The sequence below is a fragment of the Lagopus leucura genome, unplaced genomic scaffold (assembly GCF_019238085.1).
Source record: "Lagopus leucura isolate 7727_CA_CO unplaced genomic scaffold, USGS_WTPT01 Super-Scaffold_100004, whole genome shotgun sequence".
NCBI lineage: Eukaryota > Metazoa > Chordata > Aves > Galliformes > Phasianidae > Lagopus > Lagopus leucura.
The window spans coordinates 62581690-62609422 of NW_024962264.1; the positions used below are offsets into that span (position 1 = coordinate 62581690).

The following is a 27733-nucleotide window of genomic DNA, read 5'->3' on the forward strand; positions in this document are numbered from 1 at the left end:
ATAAAAAAGCACATAAATATCAGTTACATTTCTAACAGTCACTAAATAGAACCAACAATAGTGGTCTTGTAGCCAATACAGTTAAAAGATACATAAGAAATGGGTATCTCGATTTATTTTAAGGTTTGGTCAATTGAATATCCTTTGATATTCTATATGATGAATCACAGAATTATGGAATCACAGAGTTGTAGGGGTTGGAAGGGACCTCTAGAAATCACGAAGTCCAACCCCCTGCTAAAGCACGTTCCCTACAACAGATAGCACAGGTAGGCATCCGGACAGGTCTTGAATATCTCTATAGAAGGAGACTCCACAACCTCTCTGGGCAGCCTGTTACGGTGCTCTGTCACCCTCACTGAAAAGAAGTTCTTCCACATATTTGTGTGGAGCTTTCTATGTTCCAGTTTTTGACCATTGGCCCTTGTCCTATTGCTACGCACCACTGTGAAGAGCCTGGCCTTATCTAATTGCTTCCCACACTTCAGATATTTATAAACATTGATCAGATCCCCTATCTTCTCCAGGCAGAACAGACCAGGGTCTCTCAGCAGGAGATGCTCTAGGCCCTTTATCATCTTTCTTACCTTTTCAAGGAGACTCTAAGAGATCCCTATCTTTTTTGATCTGGGGAGTCCAGAATTGGACACAGTAGTCTAAATGTGGCAGAATGGAGAAGGAGGATCACCCCCCTTGACCTGCTGGCCACACTCTTTTTAATGCACCCTAGGATACCACTGGCCTTCTCAGCCACCAGGGCACACTGCTGGCTCATGACCAACCTGTTGTCCATCAGGGCACCCCACCCCTCCGCGGGGCTCCTGTCCAGCAGGTCATCCCCTAACCTGTACTGATGCTCGTAGATAAACAACATACATTTTATTTTCATATTTAGGAGAAACCCTGATGATTTTCTTTAAATACACAAAAGAACTTTAAAAATGAATAATTTCTAGCATTTTTGAAGTCTTTGGAATAAAGGGACGACTTCAGACACATTTGCTTTTTCCTCTGTTTCAGTCGGTCTCCTTTTGGGTGAATCCTGATGATCCTGCCACCCTTTGCAGATAAGGAAACAGCCCCTGTTTTCTTCAGGGCTTTGGTGTGTGCAACTGCCCGGTGTTATAAACAAAAGTGAAATGCTAGAGGTCCATAGGAGCAGAACCTTTGTGTCTGTTCAGAGCTGCCCTTGAGGCAGCCATCTTGTTGCCGATGGTGTCAGCCATCTTGTTGAGAAACACTTGCAGCAGCTTTGCCCCCATTTTCCACCCAAACTTCACGCACCTCATTTTTAGCATTTCATTGTTCTCATATTAAATGATCACTTCTGCCGTTTGATTTTGGTTGTTCCCTATGTCTCTGTGATCAAAGGTTAAACAAAACGAGTGGCACAATTTATGCTGTTCTGAGCATGTGAGTATTTGATCAAAGATGCTCACACCAGTCGGGAGCAGAGTGGTATTCGTGGAACAACGAATCCTAACTACAGCTAGCACCAGCAAAGCACCGCTGTTGGCTGTTGCTTTATGTACTATTTTAGCTCTAAAATATCCTAACACTCCGCAGACAGGTGTTTTTTTCTCATCACATCCTGTGATACACGCTCAATAAAACGACCAATTGCTGAGCAGTGGTTTTAGCGGGGCTCGCTCGGCCCCACACGCGTCACCGCCGCGGGGCCAGATCCCCTCAGCGAGAGCCCCGCCTCGCCGCCGCCGTCCTCTACGATGGGCGTCAGCGCAGCACCCAGGACTACAGCTCCCGGCATGCCGCGCGCCCTGAGAACTACGCTTCCCGGCGTGCCCGGCTCCGGCGTGGGGGTGGCGCTATGCGGTCGAGCCGGCCGGGTGCAGCTGGGCGTAGCGGGGCGCACAGCGTGCGGCGGGACGCGAGCGGGCCTGCCGGCGGCCGATAGCCGCCCAGCGCCAAGATGGCGTCCATGCTGCTACAGAGCTGCGGCCGGCGGGCCTGGCGCCTGCCCCGCGCGCTGCGCCGCCAGGCCCCGCAGGGTGAGGCTCCGGCGGCCCCGAGGGAAGCGCGGCCCTGCGTTGCCGGGGGGGGGGAGGCTGAGGAGGGAGCGAGGGCTGGAGCGGGAGAGGCGCTGCGGGGGCTTGCGGTGCGGGCGGAGAGGTCGCGGCCCAGGGCCGGGCCCGGTTCGCGGCGTGGGGGGACGTGAGGCGCTGAGAGCGTCCGGTCCCGTCAGGGCCCGAGGCCTTGTTGCCCCGTGGCTGCGAGGCGCTGCTCTCAGCGTTGCGCCCATCTCACCGTTCGTCCCTTACCTTACGTTATGAAGGCGGTGTCGGTTCAGTTTCATCCAAGCGGCTCTGAAGGCGGTGGAAAACAAAAAGGAAGCTGAGCCATACGCGTGATACGGTTTCTATTACTGAGATAACTTGGCAGTTGAAATATCTCAGCGCCGTGCAGTTTAAGGACATGGAGCAGCTGATGCCCTGTGACGTCCATCAGCCTTACGCCTGCTTTTTACGTCCGGGATCTGGAGCGGGCAAGGGTTTAGCTGTGGGGTGAGGAGAGCTTAGCTGTCATTGCTTTCCTGCTGGTTAGACAGCTCATCCTGGAAAAAAACTCATGCTGGAATGCTGTGGTAAAATCAGATAGCTTTTGTGCTGTAATGCTCTGTGCTTATGGTATCTTCAGTGCTTTTAATGGAGCATTAATCCATTACTAATGATATTTTATGGTGTCATTTTTTCATGGAATCACTAAGGTTAGAAAAGACCACTGAGTTTGTCCAGTCCAACCATCAGCCTATCTCCACCACATCCCTCAGTGCCACATGTCCATGTTTCTTGAGCTCCTCCAGGGACAGCGACTGCCACTTCCCAGGGCAGCCTGTTGCAGTGCTTTGTATCTCTCTCAGAGTGGTTTTTATGTGGTGTTTTGCTTGACTTACCTCATCTCCTTTGCTTTACATGTCAGTAATCTAAGATTAAGTTAAAGCTAAGTGCTCCTAGGAATCCTAAATGTTCTTCCTGTACAGATCAAGCTGCTTACACTTTGTAGGGACTTAATTCCTGTCAGCAAGCCCCTTATTGCAATAACAGAACACAGCTATTCTGCATTACAAGCTTTCATTCTAATGTCTTATTACATTTAAAGTGTTCTGATTGCATTTTTTTCCATGAGGAATACGTGTATGCATATCTTTTCTGACACTCACTTTCCCTACTTCCCAAGCAACTCATACTATTGCAAATTCTTAAGTTAACAGTGTTGAGTATGGTGAGCTGTATTCATCTTGCTCAGACATGTCTGGATTTCTGTCCTACTCCATAGGCCAGAAGCATGAACTTTGCTCTTTTCTGAAGAAAGCAAGTATTTCACTTCAGGGCTGGGTTGCTCCCAGGTACTGTGATTAAAACATAGATTCAGTGTAACATATAGAGATCTTGTAGTCAGAACTAGCCATGTTCAAATTAAGTTACTCTCTGGAATGCTCCAGTGACATCCGTGTTTCGGTGTGCTCGTTTGCATTCCAAAAGGCAATATGACAAGAGTTGTTGAGTCAGCATGTTTTCTTTCATATGGCAACTATAGAGTTTTGTTCTTTGCCCTTTCCTTGGAATTAATGAGTCCTAGCTGGAAGACAAATAAAGTTAAATGAAAGCATCTTGCTCCTACTGAGTTTTATCAAAGAAACTTAAAGCCAACTTTGATCTTTTCTGTATCATCTCTATTTGTCCTATGAGCACCTGTCTGTAGCAGGTAATGCCCTCTGCCAGTAGGACTCTCATTTTTGACACGTGCTTTGTGTACTTTCTGGCACTGAGACAGAAAAACATGGTTTTGGGGCTCATCTGTGAAGATCCTGAATGCTGCTGGCTCGTTCAGCTGTTCTCAGGAGCGCCTTTTTGATAGGGCTTGATTCTCAGGTCAGGGAACTCAGCCACTGATCAGAATGCCTTCACAGGTTCCCCAGGCTGGTTTGTGAGCCAGAAGGGCTGTCTTTCTCCTGGCTCTTTCTTGCAGCAACAGCAAGTGTCTGTTAGAGTTTCATGTAACTTGAGATGGGTAAATCCTTTTCCTTTGACATTCTAATGCCATAACTTCAATGACATCAAAGCCCACTTAGCACAATACATCCAGTGATTGTTGAGAGTGTTCTTTGGTAAATCAACTTTTTTTTTTTTTTTTGCCCCCCTCGCTTTTCCTTCTGTTGTGCCTTTTGAACTCCCTACCTGATTTTGGAGATTCTCTTCCTGTAATAATTAGGCTGTGTTGCTGGGAAATGCTTTTGCCAGTCAGATTTGGTACTTTTTCTCGGGTATGACTACTTCTACTTCAGTTTCTCTTATAGGTTGTATCTTAGCTTTGATGTTAAAAAAGTTGACCAGTAACCTTGAAAACGGATCTTAAACTCTGCCATCTCTTGGAATTGACCAGAAGTAGTGTAGTAGGTGGTAATCCATCTGGGTTGTCTAATACTGTGTTGTTGTGGAGTCATTCAAAAACTGCATTTGCTTTCAGTGAGGTTGTTCAGAGTTGCAATTGTTTGTCCAAAGGACTCAGAAACCTGTCAGGCAATTGAAAAGTCCATGCATTACCTTGCATTCCACAGAGTTTGGCTGTATATGTGGGCAGTTTGCTTGCACATGTATGGAGATGTCAGCCATGTTACAGAAGGGCTTCCTGCCCTTTTGTTTTCCCATTTTATCCTATGAGTCAGAAGATTGCAGACTGAGAGAAATGTGGAGAACGTGCCACGTACTTTGATTCCTGTTGGAATAGGATGAGGTTTTTGGTCTTCAGTTCTTCACTTGCGATTGTCAAAGGAAAAGCTCCTCCTTCTTGGACGTTTGAGATGAACAGTCATCCCAACTGTGAATGTGCTTACAATAAAAATCCAGTTGCATAACAGCAGTTTCTTTGTGGTTTTTATTGGTAACTGCTTCTTAGTAAGACTGGTCGTTTTAGATCACATTTGTGTACAATTCACTATATGGATAAATGTTTTTCCGAATTCAGATTGAATGCTAACAATTGGTGTTTTTCTAGGTAACTTGGGAGATCGGGCTTGTCTTAGTTGTTCATCCCTGAGGTTGGCAAACAAAATGTAAGTAAATATGAAACGTTTTTTCTAAGCTCAAAGCTGTACCAAACTCTTGGTTATTATACTATAATGAAACACTGTTTTCACTTCTGTACTCAAAGTGTGAAAATACCAGCTTTATCCTGTCACTGACAGACATAAGGAAGTCTGGGAATAATTCTCTTCACCTAACTGATTGTATGTGGGAGAAAGTGGTATCTTTTCCTTTTTCATCCACTTTCACTCTGTTTCCTTAAGATGTGAAAGCAATGGAGTATTATTTTTCTGTTCTTGCCTGATTCCAGGTGACATAATGGCATATCGTGGGTTCCATTCATCCCTTCTCCATGGAATTCCTTAGTGTCTTAAGCATTCAGTCAAGGGTAGTTTGAAATACATAGTTGTCAGTTAGGAACTTAGTCACTTGAGTTGTACCTTGGTCAAACCAAGACTGTTCTGTACATTACAGCCTTGACTGAGGCTCATTGAGGAGATTATGGTCTCTTTTGCAAGTAAATCCAGTTGTTCTGTGCTCTTATGTCACATAAGGATCTGGATGAGAGAGTCCATTCTCCTTCTGGCCTGCCTTACAAGTCATATTTATAGATATAAATTTTCTAATGCTTTTTGTTGGAATAAAATATGTTGTCTAGTTTATTTAGTCTGACTGTTCAGTAAACAGTGACCATTCCTCAGTTTTGTAAGTTTCTATTTTATTGTAAGGGTCTTACAATCACAGAATCACAAGGTTGGAAACGAGCTGCAAGATCATCTAGTCCAACCACCCTCCCATTCCTATTAGTACCATAAGCTACTAAACCATATCTCGTAGCTCCTCATCCAGGCGCCTCTTGAACACTGCCAGGGATGGCGACTCCACCACCTCCCTGGGCAGCCATTCCAGTGCCTGACCACCCTTTGAGAGAAAAAGTTTCTCCTAATGTCCAACCTAAACCTCCTCTGGTATAACTTCTGGCCGTTTCCTCGGGTCCTACTATTTGCCTGGGAGAAGAGGCCAGACCCTTTTGCACCACAAGCTCCCTTCAGGAAATTTGTAGAGTGCAATGAGGTCTCCCCTGAGCCTCCTCTTCTCCAGACTGAACAATCCCAGCTCCCTCAGCTGTTCCTCATAACACTTGTGCTCCAGATCCCTCACCAGTTTTGTTGCCCTTCTCTGGATACAGTTCAGGGCCTCATTGTCTTTCTTGTAGTGAGGGGCCCAAAACAGAACACAATACTCGAGGTGCGGCCTCACCAGTGCTGAGTACAGGGGGATGATCACCTCCCTGCTCCTGCTTGCAACACTGTTTCTAATGCAGGCCAGGATGCGTTGGCCCTGTTGGCCACCTGGGCACACTGTCGGCTCATGTTCAGCCGAGCATCAACCAACACCCCCAGGTCCCTTTCCTTTTCACAGTCATCCAACAAAGCCTGTAATGCTGCATGGGGTTGTTGTGGCCAAAGTGCAGGACCTGACACTTGGCCTTGTTAAACCTCATCCCATTCATCTCAGCCCAGCGATCCAGCTTATCTAGATCCCTCTGCAGGGCTTCCCTGCCCTCAGGCAGATGGACACCACCTCCCAACTTGGTGTCATCTGCAAACTTACTCAATCTGATACAAAACATAAAGTGATTCCTTTCTTCAGTATTGTCAGTTCTGTATCACTTGCTACATAATTAATTATGAGAGGTTTTAATATATAGACTTTTTTCAAGTCTCAGTTGGCTTTTTTTTATAGATTGCTATGACGCATGATGCTATATTCTCTCTTTGGGAAGTATGAAAACTTACTGATTTACTTCTGTAATATAAACAGAATGTTGTGACAGAAATCACTGGTTTTTAGGTTGTGGGTTGGTTGGTTTGTTTTGAGAAGCTCTTGTGCTAAAAGCTGCTGTTACTGTGATGTTGCTCCTTAAAATAAAATGAAACAGATGCCTGCACACATCCAAGATTCAAAGCAGGAGAGCTTGGGAAGAAAGCTCTGCATCCAGCATCTTGTAGTGGAAGTGTATTTTAAGAGAGGCGTTTCTTGTCTTCTAATGTGTATCTATTGTTTCAAGTTATTTAATAACACTTTCCTTCTGACTTCAGTTTGCATTTAATATAAGAGAAAGAGCCACATTCTGTTAGTCCTGTGTGCACCACCTCAGAACCACGGTGGAAGTTCACGTGTAAAGTTTCTTCTGAAAAAAGAAAACAAGATCGGGGAGAGAGTAAGGGAGGAACTCCAATGAAATCAGATCTCTCTGATGCTAATCCTCTTCCCCTAACTCAGTACCTGACCCAAGCCTATAGTCTGCAGTATCTTAACTGTTTTGTCTAAATAAAAGAAATAATAGAAGGGGCTTTATGTTACTTACGGTTTTACAGATTTATTTTCAAGTGGAGAGCACTTCTATTTGCTGCTTTTCATTTAACTTGTGTAAAATAAGTTACCTTTTCCAAGTAGTTTTAAGGAGAATCCACTGCAGAATTTTTTCAGGTTTTGTTTTTTGTTTTGGCTTTGTTTGGTTGGTGTTCGTTTGATGGATTTGTTTGATTTGTTGTCAGATTTAGACATCCTGATCTTGAGATTTGTTAATAAATCTCTCTGAATAAGTGGTGCATACATACATATTCCTCAACCAACGCACCATGTATTGTTAGTTTTTAATGCTCTTTCTTCTTCTCTTTTGAAGGACTGTACACTTTAAATATTGCACTGGTGTCGCTCCTGTTTACACATACTCCAAAAAAGATCACTGCTGCTGGTGGACTAAAGCATCGGAACGAACGTACTTTACTCTTATGAGCTCTTCTGGCTCATGGATGCCCCTGGCAGCCATGGGTGTTTTAGGACCCAAGTATCTTCCGGTTAGGTTGTGGCATTCTTCACGTTCTCTTCAAGATGACTCCATAGTTGAAAAGTCCCTGAAGTCCTTGAAGGACAAAAACAAGAAGCTGGAAGAAGGAGGTCCGGTATATAGTCCAACAGAAGTGGAAGTTGTGAAAAAATCTATTGGACAGAAGATTGTGGATGAGCTAAAGCACTACTACCATGGTTTTCGATTACTCTGGATTGACACAAAAATAGCTGCAAGGATGCTCTGGCGAATACTGCATGGAAATACTCTGTCACGTCGAGAACGGAGACAGGTACTGAGTAAATACCAATTTCATTTTAGTATCCTTAATGATTGCTCCATTTTATTTAACCTGAATTCATTCTTTTTTGCATTTTCTTCCAAGAGTTAAAATGGCTTTATGAATTTCCCTCCTTTGCCTCACGTAGGCACTGAGAACTTCTGATTTGATTCCCAACTGTTTTAAGTCTTTTCCCTCGGTATGGCTCTTTGAACCTACCATTAAAACAACAAAATATGCTGTTTAGAAATGTGACTACTCTGTTTCTAAATGATACATGAGCATATATATCTTCTCTTGCTCTGTGTCTGGAGAAAAAAAAAGTTGGAGATAAATTCTTTTGCTAGTTAGAAAAGCTGATTTTTCTGCTTTGGCATGTGAGCAGCAACTGTGGTTTCTTCTCAAGTTCCCATCCAGTTACACGTGTAAACATGATCACTTTCTCTATTTTACATTTTCAGCTGAAAAGATGGAGGGAAAACACTTCTAGCAAAGGTTGGTTTTGTGCCAACTTGGTTCTAAAAGCAAAACCAAAAAAAAGAAAATAAAGTAGAAGATGTAGTTTAACTTCATGGTTAACAGTGTGGTGTTATTTCGGTTTCAGTTATAAATGTGTTTGTGAGATAATTCTACTCTGAACAGATAACTTGAGAGAAGTCTTTATGTTTTCCACGTGCTGTGCAGCTTACAGTCTTTGAAATTGTGTAAAGATGACCATTTTAGAAAAGCTTGAAAGAATTTTTGAGAAGAAGATTTGGACAATATATGTAAACAGCTTGTACAGATCATCAAATTGAGTTCTTTTAAAACTCAAAAACACTTCATCTGGTTTTGAAAAAATTGTGGTGGATGAGATGTTCGAGAATAAAATGTGTATGTATTCTGGCAGCAGGAGTGGTTGGTGCCTCTGGTGGTTAAGTATAAATGTCTGCAGATTGGTGTGCTACAGAGGCAGTGTGTTAAATTTGGGTCCTAAAAACGTTCCTAAATGTTCAAAAACACGAATGCTTTAATGATTTATTGATAAGCTTAGTTGTATAATCGAGCATTTTCATGGATAATTTGAAAACAGCACATCTCAGTGAACTATGCAGAAATGTTTCTTTTTGTACATCCACCGGATCAGACGCATGACAGAAAGTGGTTTTCATCATTCATTGTGGCTGGGCTCTCTCTGCAGCAGCAGAGGTTGATGGCATTTGGTCCCAGCATCTTCACGCGACTTATTTTTGTTCTACTCTTTAATGCTGGTGTAAGAGTGTATTTGGCAGCTGAGCCAGTTGAATCGTTGCTCAGCAATAAATTTAAAAGTGTATGCTGACATAAGACAGGGGATTATGTAGTGCCAAGAAAGAGCAGCTGAGGAGAGCAGGGGAAACGAGGACAGCAGGACCTTGGGAAGTTCTTGTTTGGGGCTCTGGAGTACCGGGAAGACTAAGCAAAAGCAGTTAATTCACAGATGTCTTCCATAAGGCAGGACTGGAACCACTGGCTTTTCTGCCTGTTTCAGATCTGCTGAGCCATACTTCTGAGAAACTGCACAAACAGGAAAAAAGAGAAATCCCACAGAAGCGTTTCTGCTGAAAGATGAGAAGTGTGTACTAGAAGGCTTGAACAGTCAGGAGCAATGTGTTGTCTTTGGATGAGCACATGCCCCATCCAGTCAGTAGAGGAATTTATTCACTAGATTCCTCTCCAGTGCTGACGTCCAGTGAGCATAGAGCTGTCTTTCTCATAGTTGTGTAGTTGTTTGGCCTTCCTGAATTTTATTTATTGCAGATGAGAGCTTCCACTGTTGATTCTCTTTATTTTAAAGAAAACAGAAGTTTCTTGCATAGATAAAGTTGGTGTTTACATTGGTAAAGCTTCTCTAATGATGAAATCTGTAGGCATTCCAGTGAAGAAATTGTAGGGAAAAGTAATTTGAAGAACTATGGCTGTTTTACTTTCTCAATCTAAGCTGTGTACATTCTTCATATGGAGGTAGAGGATGTCCTGCCTCTGGAATGGAAGAGTCGTGGTAGGCCTTGAACCCAGGCCAGTGAAAAGCAAACTGGTCTGCAGCTGAACGAAACCCCTTGCATGTGCTTCTTTAAAGCCTTATTTAGGTTTGTTTCAGCACAGGTTTTTTTTTTTTTGTTTTTAAATCGGATCATCCTTAAATTGTGGTGTGACATCTGATTTTAAAGAAGTCTTAAATCTTTCATGTTAGGTATGTAAGAGTTGTGCCTGAAATTCTTAGTATTTGAAGTGCATACTCTTTTAAATGTAATAAACCATGTGTGAACCAACAGTCCCAGAAAAATCTTATCTTCACTCAAACTGACAAATGAATTATTTCTGCTTGCCTTTTCCTTCCTCTTTGGAGGCAATAATGGAAAGATATCTGAGTAATCTAACCACATTAACAAGCAATTGCAGCGTGGTTAATGCAAGGACGCTATTGCTTATGTAAACCAAAACTCAGTTACAAAATTCTGCTTGTACAATTGCTGGCAGGCTTTAGATTCAACAGCATCACTCGTGTACATTTAGATGATAAGTCAGGAAAAATTAAATGTGTAAAATATGATACTGACTGTTCAAAAACTAATTTCTCTGATGATGCTTTTTGCAGCAGGGATGTTCAGGGCATTAAATGCTACAGAATTGGTGGCAAGTATATTGGCTCTGCAGAGCCTTCTGTCCTGCAGAAGAGTGGAGTGGTGCAGTACACGAGCTGTAGCAGGGGATACAGAGCAATCACAAGTTCTTCCTGCTACTGCCAAGCAATGTGTGGAATCATGCACCACTGTATTCAGTCTCTGTGCAGAGCTCTTAGTGTAGGTCTGTGATTTATGTAAGCTGAGCCAGGGCTGTGCTGCTGCAGCCTGGCTTGGTGCTTAAATGCAAGATCTTCCCCTTGCCTACTCTGTCTCCTTTTGTTTTGCACTGATCTGCATCCTGTGTGTGTGTTTACACGTCAGTTTTAGCTGGATTGGAGGTGTGCCTGCTAGTGCACATTTAATATGGCATCTCAGATTAACTTAATCTGGATGTAAAACTGCTTCCTTAGATTTGGATTTCATCTTAGATAAGTACCTTCAGTATCTAAATATAGAGAGTGGGTAGAAATAGGAGCAGTAGATTGCATTCTGTGTATTTTTTTGACGTTTTTTTCCTCAGGGAAAATGTCCGTTCTTCTGACTCTTAACATTCCCTTCTGAACTTTCTTACATCCTTTCGAACTCCCTGGTTGTCATTTATCTGCTATTGTTGGAGTGAATGGAAATGCCTTTGAGCCTGCAAACAATGGACAAAGCTTCCTTTCTGGGAAACTGCATTTTTTTTTATATAGAAAGAAAAATGCCGGCCTTTACATCTGCAGAGCTTGTGCTTAAACTGCATATAATACTTCTGGATGGTTTTATGCTGAGAAAATGGATTAAAGCTGTATTGGTTTTGTACTCTAGCAAAGCTGTTCTGTAGCAGCATGCAGCCTGTACTGCCTGTTGCTCTCCAGATTGGCACAAGCTGTGGGGAGGGGATGCAGGGGGGAAATGCACATTTACTTATGTGGTAGCATTTCTGTTGCTATTTTCTGCCAGTCATAACTGTTTATTAAGTCATAGTGCTGACTGACAGTGCTGGGACAGTAGTGCACTTCTGGCCTTTCTCTGATTTAGAAACTGATGTTATTCACAGGAACTGGTTATTTATGTTACAAAACAGCACACTGCTCTAATATAAACCAAATTATTCAGCTCCACAGTCGTAAAAATTTGATTATAGACTGTACAGCCTAATACATGCAGTTGTGGGTGTACAGAAATCAAAAGGATGATATTTATTTCAGGCCATTCTCAACTCAGTAACTAATGCAGCTGCCTGTTGCAGTGGGCTACTGCTCCAAAAAAGCCATGATTTAAAAACAACAACAAAAAAACAACAACAAAACATCCCTCTACAAAGCAGAGCTCATTACCCTGGGTTTAAATGTATGTTACAATTGTTAGAAGGCAGAGGGGAGGAGCCCTTCATTTTACTCTTGATTACTCAGTCTGCAGCAGCTCATGCATGTAAGAAGTGGTGGAGCACAAATAAAGATGAATAAAAGAGGTTAAGCAGATTTAACAACAACAAATGACCACCTCCTGTTTTCAGGTGCTTTTAAGAGGTTTAAATGAGATACTTGCTCAGTAATCCTATTGAGACACAGTGAAGGTTTTGAAATGCTTTCTGTGGTATTAAAAATGGTGACTTGGTGCTCTGTAGCATATAGTAACTGTAAGAAAAAGGTACCAAAAATTGACTGACTTCTTCACATTCTCTCTTCTTGTGTTATGTTACATTTCCTTTCTAGCAAGTGCACATGTGCAGGTGTTTTTGGTAAGGCAGATGGTTTTTTAAATAAAGGCATCAAGGTTTTTTAAATGTATGAAACTTTGCTTATCTGTACATTTGTTTTATTTCCTCCAGTTTCTTCGGATATGTGCTGATCTCTTCCGCTTGGTTCCTTTTCTCGTGTTTCTCGTTGTCCCATTTATGGAGTTTCTGCTTCCAGTAGCTCTAAAGTTGTTCCCTAATATGCTTCCCTCTACGTTTGAGACGAAGTCTAAGAAGGTAAGTCTGAATTTGTGATCCAGGAAGATGTTTGGAAGAACTTAAGCTTATGTTGTGAATGTTACCTGAACGTATTTTATACCTGCTGTACCTGTTTGTAGAATCTCATAATAAAAGTAGTCATTTCATTCTTGGTTGTAGGATGAAGTGTCTTCTGAAAAATATGGTGTTGTAAGCAATAAGCATTGCAGTGGTTCATTTTTATTTTTATTTTATGGGGTGGGAAAATGCATGTATTGTTTCAGTCCAGATCACAGTTTACAAGTTATTTTAGTCTAAAAAGATTTCAGCAAGAAGATTTGGCAACTTACATTCAATTGATATTGAGCTGTTCTAATGATGTGTAGAGTTTTATATTGCTGTATAAAGTCATAATACATTACTACTAAGTAAACAGGTTTTTTTAGGACAAAGTAAAATTTTAAGTGAGTTGACAAGAGATAAGGAATTAGAGAGATCTACATGTGCATTATTGGTAGCTGTGCATTTCAGTAGGGTTAGGAGGTCAGGATTTTAAAGTAAACAGTGCTTCAGTATTTGCTGAATTGTGTTTCAGTTTCTTGTTTTGTCAAATATGTATGGAAGAGAAAATTGCTATTTAAAATAGAAACGGGAAAACAGCTGTTTAATTTATGAAATAAAGACAGGAAATAATGTTCAAAAGTTACATATATGAGCAACTGAACTTGAGATGTGTTTTTATAAGTCTGAGAGGGATTTTAATGCTGATTACTTGAAATGATCTACTATAGACCTGTGTTCTGAGTACTTTTTTATTCTAGTATTTGACCTAAATAATGTTTTAGCTGCATCCAACACTTATTTTAGGTCATTATCAATTATGACTACAATCAAAGTATTGGTGAATGTTTTTTGTCTGCCTGCATGCTGTTTTGATGGGTGCATGTCAGCAGTAGTAGGTGAGGCCTTAAGATCTACTTTCTTGTTGGCATTGCACCTCAAGCTTCGTGGAGCTTCCAGCTGGTTGGCCTGTCTTTCAGTGTGGTTTGGTGATCTTTGTGTACATGTCCTCTTGTGAAGTGTGTTACAGCAGAAGTTCAGAAACAGCATATAAATAACTTGTCTGAGGGCAGAAGTTGTGGTATTTTAGCATAGATATTTCTGGATGAAACCTAAAAAACAACATTGGTTTTTTTTTTTTTTTGCTTGTTTGTTTTTAACAGGAGGAAAGATTAAAGAAACAACTGAGAGTGAAGCTTGAATTAGCTAAATTCCTTCAAGATACAATTGAGGAGATGGCCTTAAAAAATAAAGCAGCTAAAGGAAACGTTACAAAAGATTTTTCAACGTTCTTTCAAAAGGTAATTGTTTTCATTTGTTCCAACCCCCTGCTATGGGCAGGCACATCTCCCTCTAGACCAGCTCTATCCAGCCTGGCCTCGAATGCTTCCAGGGAGGGGGTGTTCTTTTCTTGTTTCTTTGTTCATTAGTTATTCAGACATCAAAAAGATAACACATGCAGTGAGTGACAGCTCATGTTGTTTTGGGCCTGTTTTTATGAACATTGAGTATAAAATGTGAAGAAAAAATATTTCCTAATTACCTGATTAAAACTCATTCGGGAAGTGTAAAATTTGCCCCCCTCTTTTTTTTTTTTTTTTTTTGATATATTTAATCCCGTGTATAAAAATGTTTTTCAGCAGTTTCTGTGCTGCTGAAATCCTTCATGATAATGACTAGAACTTAGGATTTTCCTGATATGTTTGGTACAAAATTTCTCTATTAGCAAGCAGTTGCTGGAATAAAGATTGAACATCAGATATCTGCCTCCAAAATGGACTGTCTCTGGGTTGTTAGTGTTTCCTTTCACTGAGTTGGAGGTAAGCTATTCTCTGGGGAGATAAAGAATACCTTCCTAAATCTCCTCAGCATAGGATTCATCTCCATCCACGCACATTTATAATTTCTGTATCATGGAGCTGTCAAGGCAATAACCATCTGCTACTGCCAGAGGCTGGGAGTATGGCTGAGAGTTTTAAGCACTTGAAAAAGGCACAAAACTCCAGGTATTTTAGACTGGGCTTTTCAAGCTTGAGCTGTGCCTGAGAATAAAGTTTTTAGAAGATGAAGTAATAAGTTGACGGCAGCAAATGGGTTGCCTCAGATAATGGTAGTGCTGTTGAAAGGTTGTGCAAGTATCTGCTTGCAAAGGCCGTGTACTCGCAAACTTATTTGCAGTCATTTGTTTCTATTCTTCTTCATGTGCAGAAGGTCTTGATTGGGTAGTTACAGTGACTAGCAGCTGAAGCATGCCTCTAGTCCTTGTCTGTGGACTCTGGGGAACATGCCACTGTTATGATTCATATTGGGAGCATTTCATTTTTATCTGAAACAACTTCTGAGAATTTAAATTCAAAGGTTGACTTCTATGGAAATTAACATGTATCACTCCACACTTTCTAGACGAGTTCCAACTTCTTGTGATGACTAAAAAGAAGCTTCAGGATCTGCTTTCCTTATGTGTGGGTGTGCTTTTTATGACCGTAGCTTTCTCGTTTGTGCTACGGAGATGAATTTTACTGATGTCATTTTGCTGTAATAAGAAATACAAAAGAAAGGTGAAATGTTTCCCCACCTTTCTGCTGTTCTCTTATGCTGCTTCTGTGGTGAAGTATTTGCCAGAAGCCATGAATTACAGTCATAACATGTTTCCTTCAGAATTCCAGAATTTACCTGCCTTGCTTTGGAAGTCACGATGAAGTTTGTGTGCACCCTCAGGAAATAGGCTTTTTTCCTTTTTTGTACAATGGTAGGATCATTTGAATTGGAAAGGACCCCTTGAAGACCATTTAGTTCAACTCCCCTGCAATGAACAGGGACACCTACAGCTCCGTGGTGCTCAGAGCCCCATGCAGTCTGACCTTGATTGTCTGCAGGGATGGGGCACCTATCATCTCTCTGGAAAGAAGAGAGATGATAGATGAATAAACTAATGCTATTCTATCTACTCTAAATCACCCCTCTTGTAGTTTGAAGCAAATGCAGTTCTGGAGAGAGCTTAGGTAGGTGAAAATTAGTGTTTCATAGGGCGAAGATCACAAAAATTTTGCCATTTGAAAATCACGGTGTACTTCTCAGTGTATCTTCAGAGAGAGATATTTTCAATGTGCTTTTGTGTTTACTAAGTATGGTGCCAGAAAGTGCACATGCCCATGTGACTCCTGTAGCTACTGTTTATCCTCTCAGCTATTTTGAGTTATCTCAAGGCAGTGCCTATTCAGAGAGAGCTAATCATTAGTGTACACATGCACTAATTGTTGGGTTTGATGCGTTTTATCTAGCCGTGTATATTACACATTGCTGTTGGAAACTGTTAATATCAATACCATTCTTTTGCCCTTTATAGGAAACAAGTACTTCTTAAAACAAATTCTTCCATGACTTCCTTTTATCCCATTTGCTATTAGCAAAACTGATGCAAAGTACCTGCCAAGTGAAAACAGTTTTTACTGCTCAAAATAATGCTCAATTGTAAGATTTGTTTTGAAAAGCTTTTTGTATCTCTGCTGTTCTTACAGATCAGGGAGACTGGGGAAAGGCCCAGTAATGAGGAAATCCTGAGGTTCTCGAAACTATTTGAAGATGAGTTGACTCTGGACAATCTAACCAGGCCTCAGTTGGTGGCACTTTGTAAATTGCTGGAACTTCAGTCAATTGGGACAAATAACTTTCTCCGCTTCCAGCTGACTATGAGGTTAAGAAGTATAAAAGCAGATGACAAAGTGAGTCATTCTAGATATGTACTGGTTAATAATGTTCATGTGTAAGAAGAGAAAATCGTGTGTGTGTGTGTATACATAGTTTTTCTAGGCATTTTCCTCTCCTTAATTTGAGCTAACTTGCAACAAAAAGGCTTGGACTGCAGTGTAATATTCGCTGCTGTTTTATGAATAGTGGAGGCTGCTTTGTGTTACCACAGCAGCCTCTAGTGGCTATTCTAAAAATGCAGGCTTCTGAGTGTGCACTGGTGGTTCTTCAGATTTGAGCAGTTACGTATTGAAGTTTATTCTGCGTTTTGTGCAGATGATTGCTGAAGAAGGAGTTGATACCCTGACTGTTAAAGAACTGCAGGCAGCGTGTCGTGCACGAGGGATGAGAGCCCTTGGTGTGACAGAGGAGCGTCTCAAGGAACAGCTCAAACAGGTATGTTTTTTGCAAGACTGTATACACAGACTTAATTGCTAACTATGATTTTTTGTTATCATTCGGATAAAATCATTTTGCTGCTCCTCTCATTAAAGACTTGGCTAAAATAGTCTTCTTAAGCTTTTGTAATGTGTTCCCTCTAAGTACAGAATAGGGTAGACTTGTGATTTTTAGCTGGGTCGTGATGTTTTCATGATGATGTTTAAACATATTCAAAATATGTTTTCACTTATGCCTCTTTGTCTTGTGAATTATTGCTATTAATCTGTAAAGTGTGTTTCTCCTGGTAAATCTTGGAGAAAAGAAAGCTTATCTTTTGGTTACCCGATTCAGAAGATGATGCATATGGAAAAAAAATATTCTCTTTTTCAGGTCTCTTTTTCAATGCAATCACTGTATTTCAATACTGTTACAGCCTGTAGTTCCTGTATTAGGATATTTATCAATAACTAGAGGTTAAAAAAATTAGTGTTTGCACTTTTTTTGTATGCATGTGTTAATTTATAAGAAGAGAAAGACTTCCAAAAGCTAAAGGCTTGTGTTTTATGTATTTCATTTGTAGTGGCTAGATCTGCACTTGAACCAGGAAATCCCTACTTCATTGCTCATTTTGTCCAGGGCCATGTATCTTCCAGACACGCTTTCTCCAGCTGATCAGCTCAAAACAACACTTCAGACACTACCAGAGAGTGTTGTAAGTGTGATTTATACTATCTGTAACTAACTTGCAGTACAGTCACTGAAAATCTGTTTAGAACAGTAGATATTCTTGGTCTCTTTCCTTTCCTTGAAAAGCTTTAAAAAAAAAAAAAAAAAAAAAAAAAGAAAAAGGGGGGGGGGGGTGGAGGAGGTAGAATTTTACATGGATGATGCTAAAACATAGAAATGGGCTGTGGATGGGTTTGATAAGGCAAATGAAAGGCAGCATTTTGTTGCACAAGGGAGAGAGTGGTAGTGTAGGAAGGTGCAGCATGCACTTCTTACACCTAGTTATGCTGTAGGCAATACAAAGGTGCTGAGGTGGAGTGTTTGTAGCCTCCCTACTGCTATGTTGGTTATGGTTAATGAGAGATGGATGTGAAGTTTTAAATTACTGTACGGATTTTTTTTTTTCTTCTGAATATTGGTGGTTGTTCCAGATGAGTTCAGTCTCACATAGGGATGGGATTTCTCAGGCCATATTTAAGAACGAAGGGTGAAAGTGATTGCAATTTTCTGCTTCATGAAGAACAGAGGTGGAGATGTTCATAAGTGAGATTCTGTTATGGTTGAAATACTGCATTAACTTGGAAGTTTGTAAGGCTTTATGTTATGTCAAAAGAATGAGAGTTCAGCTATTTCCTTAGGCTTTTTAGGGCAATGCTATCTTAAAATTTTTTGAAAGTTAAGTATGAGGCATGGCAGACTGGGGTATCTCTCTTGACTTCACTAGTTTCCTTTTGGCACTAGAAACTATCATGGTTTGCTCAGTTGCTTATATGAATTTGGCCTTGTCCAAAAATAGCATGTGGGGAGAATTACCTTATCTTCTTCACAAGACTTGCATTTTGTTTCACCCCGTGTGTTCTTTTCTGAGTTATTTTTCCAGTGTTACTGTTCAGACTTTTGGTTTGTGGAAGAAAGAGATCTACTAAAATTAATCATTTCCACTAGTGGGATTTGTTTTTTTTAATTTGAGTTCTTTCTTTTCTATCATGATGGAAGGTAGTTATCACTTAAAAATAAATGTTAAAATTAGTTCTGTTCTGTTTCTTGTAACTCAGAAACAGAACATTTTTATGGGGTTTTCAAATACGTGGTCCTCCAATAAATATAAAAAAAAATTGTGAACTAAAGAACTGTTTTTCTTCGTTCACCTTATTTATGAAAACTCTATTCAGTGTTAAAATTAAACTCAGCTAGCAGTTGAAAATGGGTGCACAACTGTTTACCTTTAGATCTCTTCAAGACTGATTTTTTTCTCTGATAGAGTTCTCAGAATGTTCCAGTCTGAATGAACATACTGAACTTTCATTTATGCAGATTCCTATTCTACTGTATAACATACAACTAAGAATTCTGTGCATCTCTGTACATTTAACATACTAATTTAGTTCCTCAACATAGAAGCCACAAACCAAACTTACATAGCATGTAGACAGAATCAGAAACTGCAGATTAGAAATGGCAAAAGCGAAACTTGTAATCCAGACAAGTTCAAGAAATACATTTAATTCAGTGTTTGATGATGAGTATGTCAATGTTTTGTAGAGAGAGACTATTTGAAAAAAATGTATTTGTGCTCTTGAGAGAATAAAGAATAGATCATATTTTCAGAATGGAAAATTCTTATTTACAAAGAGAATTTTTTTTCTGAAAAATGGAAAAAAGACAACTTTTTGCAATTTCAGCTGTATTTATTAGCATTCCTACACTACCTGTCTCAATGATATTTGAACTTTTTTGCATTATATCAACACACACAGATTTTTATATATTTCTTGCATTACTTTTAGGCCAAAGAGGCTCAAGTCAAAGTGGCAGAAGTTGAAGGTGAAAAAGTAGATAACAAAGCACGGCTGGAGGCAACACTTCAGGAAGAAGAAGCCATCAGAAAAGAAAATGAGGAAAAAGAGATGGAAAGAATATCTGAAGCTGCAGAGAAAGCCAAAGAAACTCTTCAGGTTGCAGCTGCGGTAAGTTCTGTTCTCAGCTACTGAGAAATAAATGTTAGCAGTGTAAAATTAGCATGTTACGAGTGATTGTCTCTGTTTTGGGTGTTGTCTGCAAGAAACCAGACTTTAAATCCACTTATGGAAAACGTGGAAAGATACTAAAACAGAATGCAGCATAGGAGGATTCAGTGTGAAACCTCTAATGCTGCCTCTTATGTATCTCTGATTCTTCTTAATCAGAGTCATAAGAGGAAACATTCAACTACCAAGAGAGTAAGAGGTTTATGTTTGCTTTGTTTTTTAAGTTTTTGGGCTGGTTTTCTCGTTGTATTTTTCCTTAGTGTAAATTGTGATTGTTCTTACCTTTTGGCTCCTTTTTTGTTTTTCCTTCATTAGTCAGGTAGTGTCATTGGTATAATACTTGAGCATAAAAGCTGCTGGCCTGGCTTATTGCATGCCTTAAGCCTTATGTGCTCACAGGCATGGTCCATTAGGTGCAGTTGGGCATGTTAGTATGAAACCACTCCATATACTGAAAGTTTTTAATGTTACAAAAATGTCTGCATCTCCTTAGGCAATTACTTGTATTTTAAGAAATCATTATTTGCTGGTGCTAATAAAGATAATTCTGTCTTTGTTTTAATTGAACTTCTTGGGTCTGTCAAATTTAGAAAGAAGTAGAGTTGGCAGTAGATATTGAACCAGCTGTTCTGCAAGTTAAAGAAAGTCAGGTGGCTATGGACAGCAAGCAAGAGCTGGCAAAAGCAGATATGGAAACGTTGAAAGATACAGCACCCATACTGGAAGGCATTAAGGTAATGTGACTGCAAATTCTTAATCACCAGTGCAACAACTGAAACTGGCTCATAAAAAATTCAGCATCTCCTTTGTCTCTGTCACTGAAACTAATGCGCTTATTTTGTGGGGGCGTTTCCACTGACTGTAGACATGATGGGTCTATGGATGTTTGTACTTAACATGAGGAAGGTGTGGACATGAGTAGATAAATGTGAGTGGCTTTTCCTTTTAAAGGATACAGATAAGACTAAAGCATTAAACTAGGAACTAGGCTTTCCAAAGTTGGAACTAGTCTGTACTAGATCCACACTGAGTTCTTTTAAACAGATGTATGTGCTGTATGTACACTATAAAAATGTTTTTAGTATACCTTCCTGCCATTTCTTTAATATGTTGGTCAACATGGCTTAACGTGTTTCAGCTGTACCATCACAGAGGCCATTAATTAAAGTGTTAAACAGTATACCTCAATGTTTTACAGGATACATCAATATTGTACTGTCTCCTATTTTTCCTGGGCAGCATCATTATCTGTTATTAGCATAACATTATTTGTTTAATAAGCAGGTTCTAATGGTAGCAGCATAATAATCTGAGGAGTACTGAAAGATTGTTCAAGGTTGAATAATTAGGGGAACTAAACGTTTTGCTTCAGGCTTTTTTTTTTCACATTAATGTGCCATGTTGTCTGTTACAAGGGGGGAGGGGGTGAATATTAAACTACTGACTTCTTGAAATCATTTAATTTTATTTGTGGCAGAGGAATTTTTCAAACAGCTACTTCCTGGTTGTTGTTTTTTGGGGTTGAGGGTTTTTGTTGTTTTGCACTTAAAATCAGAAATGAGGTTGATATCTGTGTAGGTAGCAGTATAGTGAAACTGTTGTTGAAAGGGCTGTATGTAGTTTGTGAAGTTCTGTGTTTTTTTCTTGGAAGTATATCATCCTTCTGTTTGTTTACATGTGTCTTTCTGTACTGTGCTTATACATCTGTTCAGAGCTCTTTCCTTCAGAACAAAAGCTGGTGTCTGGGTAGGATTTATGTAATACACTAGCTGGATCTGCTGTCATGGGATTTTAGCATTTTTAATGAGTCATTCTTGAAATTGTATTTTTGATGTAATCTGTTGGGAGTTCAGTTTTATTCTCAGCATTTCAAGAGGCATATAGGCTCTGCAAACTTTGAATGTTCATCTGTATAATTAGAAAACATACTGAAGATTTTGTTTCAGCTCAACATCCTGAACTTTGCTCTGCAAAATCTTGTGTGATGAGTATTTCCTGTATATGATGCCTGAGTCATTTCTCAGTTATTCAGGTTTTCCATTCAGTAGAGAAGGAGGTAAAACCTTTCTTTCTTTAATGAGACAACTATGTGTAGGATTTCAAATAGCCAAAACCCTTGTAATGAATCACAGTACCTGAACCAGATACTAGTGTGCTTAAACAGTACTATGGCGAGCTAATTCTCAGTATTTATGATCTCTGTGTGAGGTTCAAAATGCCAGTCTATACTGTGTTGGCTCTGAACATGGATGAAGAACCTGAAGTGTGTCCTTGCTATCTTGTGAATTTATTTTATTTTATTAGGAAAATCACACACATGTCTCTCACTGATTTGTATTTTCTGTTACAGGGTGAGGAAATAACTAAGGAGGAGATTGACATGCTGAGTGATGCTTGTAATAAGCTGCAGGAACAGAAGAAATCGCTAACAAAGGAAAAGGAGGAGCTTGAGGAACTGAAGGGTGATATCCAGGAATATAACGAGGTGAGATTGCTTAAAAAACAAAATAGTAATAATAATAATAAAATCTGTTCTTGTTCAGTTTTAGAATAAATGACCTACATAGTTAAAGATTATCTTACTTGGATGTCTGTTAGCTTGTATTTGCTAGCTGAGTTTTATACTGCTTTAGAGGACAGTGCAGAGCTTTAGGCTTTAAACACATTAAACAAGTAGTTAAAATCATTGGAGTTGTTCCCTCCAGAAGAGAGTGCTGTTCCTACTCTTATTCCCTGTGTGACCAGAGTAATAGGTGCTAAACGTGCTGCAGTTCTTTCTAATCAAACATAGTGTCAGTATTTTAGATGCCTTAAGTTAACTGGGATTGTATTCAATCTCTTGAAGGTTGTGTCTGGGTGCTGGAATGGGCTGCCCAGGAAGGTGGTAAGGGAACGTTTAGACACTGAGCTGAGGAACATGATTTAGTGAGAGCTGTTGGTGATCGGTGGGTGGTTGGACTGGATGATCTTGTAGGATTTTTCCAATCCCTGGTGATTCTATGACTGTGGCAAATACCATTGAAAGAATTTATGAAAATGGCTACAGTGTTAAGAGTTGGTTCTGATTTCATTTTGACTTTGTATATCATCATTTAGATTTTATTTACAAGGGGCCCCTGTCTTGAAATACTCGTCTCTAGACTGCAGTGTCATTAAGAATTCAGACATGCAAAAAGTTTTTCTTCCTGACCATTTCTTTTAGGATTTGCAAGAAATAAAGGAGCTTTCTAAAGCTGGCCAGGAAGAAGTAGTGGAAGAATCAAAGGCGAGCAAGCGACTGACCAAAAGAGTGAACCGGATGATTGGTCAGATAGACAAAATTATTAATGAGTTAGAGACAAATCAAAAGACAGTGGATGTAAAGCTTGATAGAGGTGATAGTCCTCCTGCTGCTGGGTAAGTGACTGGAGAGCACTGAATTTTCTTTCTGAAATATGTCAAATATGGTTGAAATAAGGGTGGAAAGGCAACACGTATAAATTCCTTTGATGCTAGCCTAATTGTATATGTTTGACACCCTGACTTTCAGAACCCCATCTTTTTCATGCATGTAGGCCTCATGATGATGCAAGTGAAATCACACCTTCAGTAATGCTACTCAGGCAATGTGTGCCTTGTGTCATTAATGTAAACAGTATGCAACAGTTGTGAGCATATTTTTGTTTGTTCTGCTTCAGTAGTGAAAGTGTTGGGGGAAAAAAAATGGTAATAAAATCCATTTTGTCAGGTGTAAGGAGGTAACTCTTCGGAGAGAAATGTGAGGACACTTAAAGGAAATGGAGGTAGTTTTACATGGCTCCTTTCTGAAGACTTAATTACAATAAAAAACTTAAATGAAATCATTTCAGATTAATTTATGAAGACCTGTAGAAGTGTTGAGGTTACTGGAGGGTCTTTCTTCCAAGTCATGTGTTTCACAGTCGTATGTTATTTGTTATGAGTACTGAGATGCAGATAAACTGTGACAGAATCTTTCAATCTGTGTTTGTAAATGCAGTATTCATCTACTTTGTTTGCTTCTCAGCTTCCAAAAAACATAACCCAAACAAAAATAAGGATTTAGTTTCAGTTCCATCCAGACTGTTTTCTTCCAGTCCCCAGGGGAAGCAGTCATTCGTTTCAGATTTTGCATAAGACTGAGGAGGCCATGTGAAAGGTGCTACAGGGAGTTGTTAATCAAAACCATCCTAATTTGTAAATTAAAAATAAAATATAGCAACTGTTTGCACTAAATGTCATTGTACTTGATGTAATGAATGTCTCTGGGAGAAAAACTCTAAATTGGTAGCAGTTCTGGGCAACCTGATCTTAGTGAGTGGCAACGCTGTCCATGGCTGGGGTTTGGAGCTAGGTGATCTTCAAGGTCACTTCCAGCCCAAGCCATTCAATGATTTTTGTAACTGAAAATGATTAACTTAAACATTGCTTAGTTGTAAATGCTTTTTTGCATTCTGTTCAGGATTATAAACAATTATTTAATGTTTTACAAGTTACCTGCAACATAGTGACTTTCAATGCTTATCTTTTGTGAGTTTTACTCCTTTGGAATAACTGTTTGTCATATACAGATTGTGCTTCCTCTTTAGGGAGAATCTCATCAGTATTGCTGAGTTAATTAATGCAATGAAACAAATCCAGAAGATTCCAGAGGAGAAACTAACGAGGATTGCAGAGGCATTAGATGAAAACAAAGATGGCAAAATTGATATAGATAACGTTGTTAAGGTAAGTCTGTGGACTATTTGAGGAAAATAAGCTTAGGAATTCAGATGTTGTGCCTATGACAGTCCTGACTTAAATTCACATTAATGTTTTTTTGCAAGAATTGCAAAAGAACTTGATGCTGTCTACTTATAGTACACTTCCGAAAACTTCACTGGCATCAAGGAAGGATTCTTGTCATCTTTACAATTTGTGTCGCTGTTTCAGAGGGGGATGATGATTCTTATCCTGTGTCTGTTACCTGCATTAGCTTTAAAGCTGTAGGTTTTACTTGCATCTGTAAAAGTGTATGTGTGTATGAAAAACATCATATATAAAAAACGTTTGTGTGTATATATTGTATATATTTACACATGATATAGGGTAATTTTGTTATGCTACTTAAGAATGGAAGGGAGGATGGAAAGAAGTTTTGAATACTTCATGTATTAACACTTCAGTAATACCACAGATGTACACCTTAAATATTTGATTATGACTTATTTCCTATGGTTGAAAGACATCAGACCATTGTTTTACTCTTTAGATTCATTGTAAATGACTGAAATCAGATCATGTATGTTTTAGAGTTACCAGCTGATAGATAATTTGGCCATTTTGTCCGTTTCTGCTCCTTTTGAAGTAATGTCTTAATGCTTTTGAGAGGCATTTTATACTTGGTGACTACTGAATTCCTTATCTGAAAGTAGAGTATCACATACCTCTTTTTAACCTTTTTTCTTTGTCCATTTTTCTCATTTTGCAGTTTTCTCAGGTTGTCTCCTGTGTTCTCCTTTTGTTTTCTTGTTTCTTTTCTATTTTAGAGATGTCTTGAAACTTATTTCCTTGCAAGTAACTTTCCTACTCGATACAGAAATACTTTTTAGAGATAGAACAGTATGGCCAGCTAAAAAACATAGTAATCAGCCTTTTGAAACTCTTTTCCCCGTACTGAAGTTGTCCAGTGATGATGGCCTCCACTGTTGGTCTGAACAACTGTTGCATTGAGTTACATTTAGCAACACAGGAAAAATGAACTTCCTGAGTTATAATAATGAACAATTTTGAGAACATGAGCTATGTCAAGAGCTATTTTGTACAAGAAACTTTATAAAGGAATTTGGAAACTCCTAATTTTTTTTTTCACTTGGCTTTCCAAAAGACCCACCCCCGTGCTTCATTTTTTGTAAATGTCTGCCTTTTTAGTAGGCCTCCTCAATAAAGTGAAGCATATGAAATAGATTCTATGTAAATAACATTTCAGAAATATTAGATACTGAAATGGAGCTTTCTGTTGAAACGGATACAATATGGGACATGTCTCACTAATGTTCTAAAATATGGCTTTGGTGCTAAAGCTTTTGAATATTCCAAGTACGAGGCACTGGTTGTGATTGGAAATTTATTTCATTTTGGTAAAAAACAAAAAAACAAAAAAACAACCAGCTCTTGAATGTGAGAGAACTTTTTTTCTTAACAATTTAAGATATGAAAATGTCTTGTTATAAAAACGTTATTCTGAATTTCACTCACTCTTTGTGTAGGTAGTAGAATTGATAGACAAAGAAGATGTTGATATTGGCACCAGCCAGGTTGCTGAGATTATGGCACTGCTTCAAAAAGAAGAAAAACTGGAAGAAAAGGAGAAGGCAAAGGAAAAGCATGATAAAGAAGCTGCAGAAGTAAAGAATTAAGCTTCAGAATCTGAAGCAAAGCCCAACTGTAACCAAAATTGTATATCTTTGTGTCTAATGGCTACATATTACTGGAGCTTTTGTGATTATGGAAAGTGTTTTGAGCTGATACTAGTAATAAATTATAGATACGTTTTCTGACATATGGAATGAAATTTTTGTTCATCAAAGAAGTGATTTATTGTCATTCCATACAGATGAAAACAAAATATGCTGCTTCAGCAGTGTTCCTGCCCATGAAATCATGTTATATTTGCACTCATTGTTGTGGTACAGTGATCCAAAATATTTCTAATTTATTTACTTCCATCATTACGTGGGGCCCAACCTTGCTCTGCTTCTACCTGCTAGCTTTTGCAGAACTTAATACAAATTTTCCCTTCTGTCCCAGTATCACTTTTTTTTGTAACCTGTTAGTGAAGATTCTGTGGCTTCAGTAGTAGCTCTTCAGGTTGAGCTTTATTTAAGCTGAATATCACCAAGCCGTTGCCTCAGTGACAGAGAATGTGACATTCTAATCACTTACAAATTTGTTTTCTTTTCTTTTGAAGGGAAAATAGGATTAGTTTTTCCCTAGAACTGAAACTTCCCATGAAGTTTGCTTCTTACGGGTGCCTTAAATTAAGATCAAGGAGTGGAACATCTCACTTCTACTCAGAGTTCCATAAATTACTAAAGCATTGGAATCACAGGAGCCTTTCAAGTAGTTCCAGAACAGATAATGTATTTGTCTAAATAGCAAAATGAAATTAACTGTAAGGGGAAAATGTCAGTTGTGATCTCGTCACATATATTTTTTAAAAAATGCAGTTATGGAGGCATGTTTGTTGTTATTCATGTGGCAGTTATTTACTCCATAACTAGTTCTTACCTCTCAGTTGTCATCTCAGGTGTAACATCTCTAACCAAGTACATTCAGAGTACTTAAATGCTTTCATCTGACCGTGCAGTCAGCAAGTGATGTCTGAAATTGGCAGCGTTTTGATTACAATTTTGGCTTTCTAATTAATTGATTGAGTCTTTTGACTCGGGTCAAAGTTTACTCATTAATGTCTGTCCTTAGTGGTAATTTTTTAAGATTTAAAATTAATATGCCACCTGTAGGATGTTCATAATTCCTGATAGCCTGAATTTCCCTGATTCTTACAGTTTGTGATAAAATACAAGAGGTGTGACTTGACCCCACAGTTTTATTGGTTTTTTTTTTTTCCATTTTGCATCCAGTTAAATTACATTAACATTCTTGATTTTGTGTACATTGTAGAAAACACATCTTATGGTTATGCCGTTCACAGCAATATTGAGGAGGGCAGTTTGTAATTAGTGCTTTTGATAGTAGTTGTGTATTTTCATAGAAAGTATTGACTCCCAGGTGTATTTCAGCATAACTCTACATATAGTATTTATCTAGTTTGGCTAAATTATTTGTAAAAATGCATTTGAAGTTGGTGGAACAAAAAATATTTGGACAGTCTCAGGGCCTTGCATAGTCATGGAATCATAGAATGGCTTGAGTTGGAAGGGACCTCAGACCATCCAGTTCCAACCTCCTGCCGTAGACTCTTCGTCCCCCACCAGATCAGGCTGGCCAATACCCCATCCAACCTGGCCTTGAACGGAGTTTGCTTTGGATTTGGCAATAATTTCTTAATGGTATT

At 39.3% G+C, this 27733-nt stretch overlaps 2 protein-coding genes across 2 annotated transcripts in view; one reads left to right on the forward strand and one right to left on the reverse strand.

Annotated features, from left to right (window-relative positions):
* Positions 1 to 2441, reverse strand: part of NSD2 (nuclear receptor binding SET domain protein 2) — a 98129-nt gene extending 95688 nt beyond the window's left edge. The window contains exon 1 of the mRNA XM_042872207.1: positions 2280 to 2441. The gene's annotated coding sequence lies outside the window, so the exon portion shown is untranslated. The remainder of the gene's footprint in view (positions 1 to 2279) is intronic.
* On the forward strand, positions 1931 to 27255 carry LETM1 (leucine zipper and EF-hand containing transmembrane protein 1). The gene is made up of 14 exons (XM_042872208.1): positions 1931 to 2009; positions 5014 to 5071; positions 7732 to 8188; positions 12635 to 12778; positions 13963 to 14100; positions 16318 to 16521; positions 16823 to 16942; positions 17508 to 17639; positions 19441 to 19620; positions 20271 to 20414; positions 22031 to 22165; positions 22883 to 23076; positions 24267 to 24405; positions 25926 to 27255. The coding sequence occupies exons 1-14, from the start codon at positions 1931 to 1933 to the stop codon at positions 26073 to 26075; spliced, it is 2274 nt and encodes a 757-aa protein (XP_042728142.1). The 3' UTR covers positions 26076 to 27255.
* The last annotated feature ends 478 nt before the right edge of the window (positions 27256 to 27733 follow it).

Bases quoted from the DNA above. Each gene is read 5' to 3' on its own strand.
- LETM1 (XM_042872208.1), top strand. From the start codon at position 1,931: ATGGCGTCCATGCTGCTACAGAGCTGCGGCCGGCGGGCCTGGCGCCTG. The intron at 16,522-16,822 runs GTGAGTCATTCT...CGTTTTGTGCAG, and splicing joins GTATAAAAGCAGATGACAAA to ATGATTGCTGAAGAAGGAGT. The intron at 16,943-17,507 runs GTATGTTTTTTG...TTTCATTTGTAG, and splicing joins TCAAGGAACAGCTCAAACAG to TGGCTAGATCTGCACTTGAA.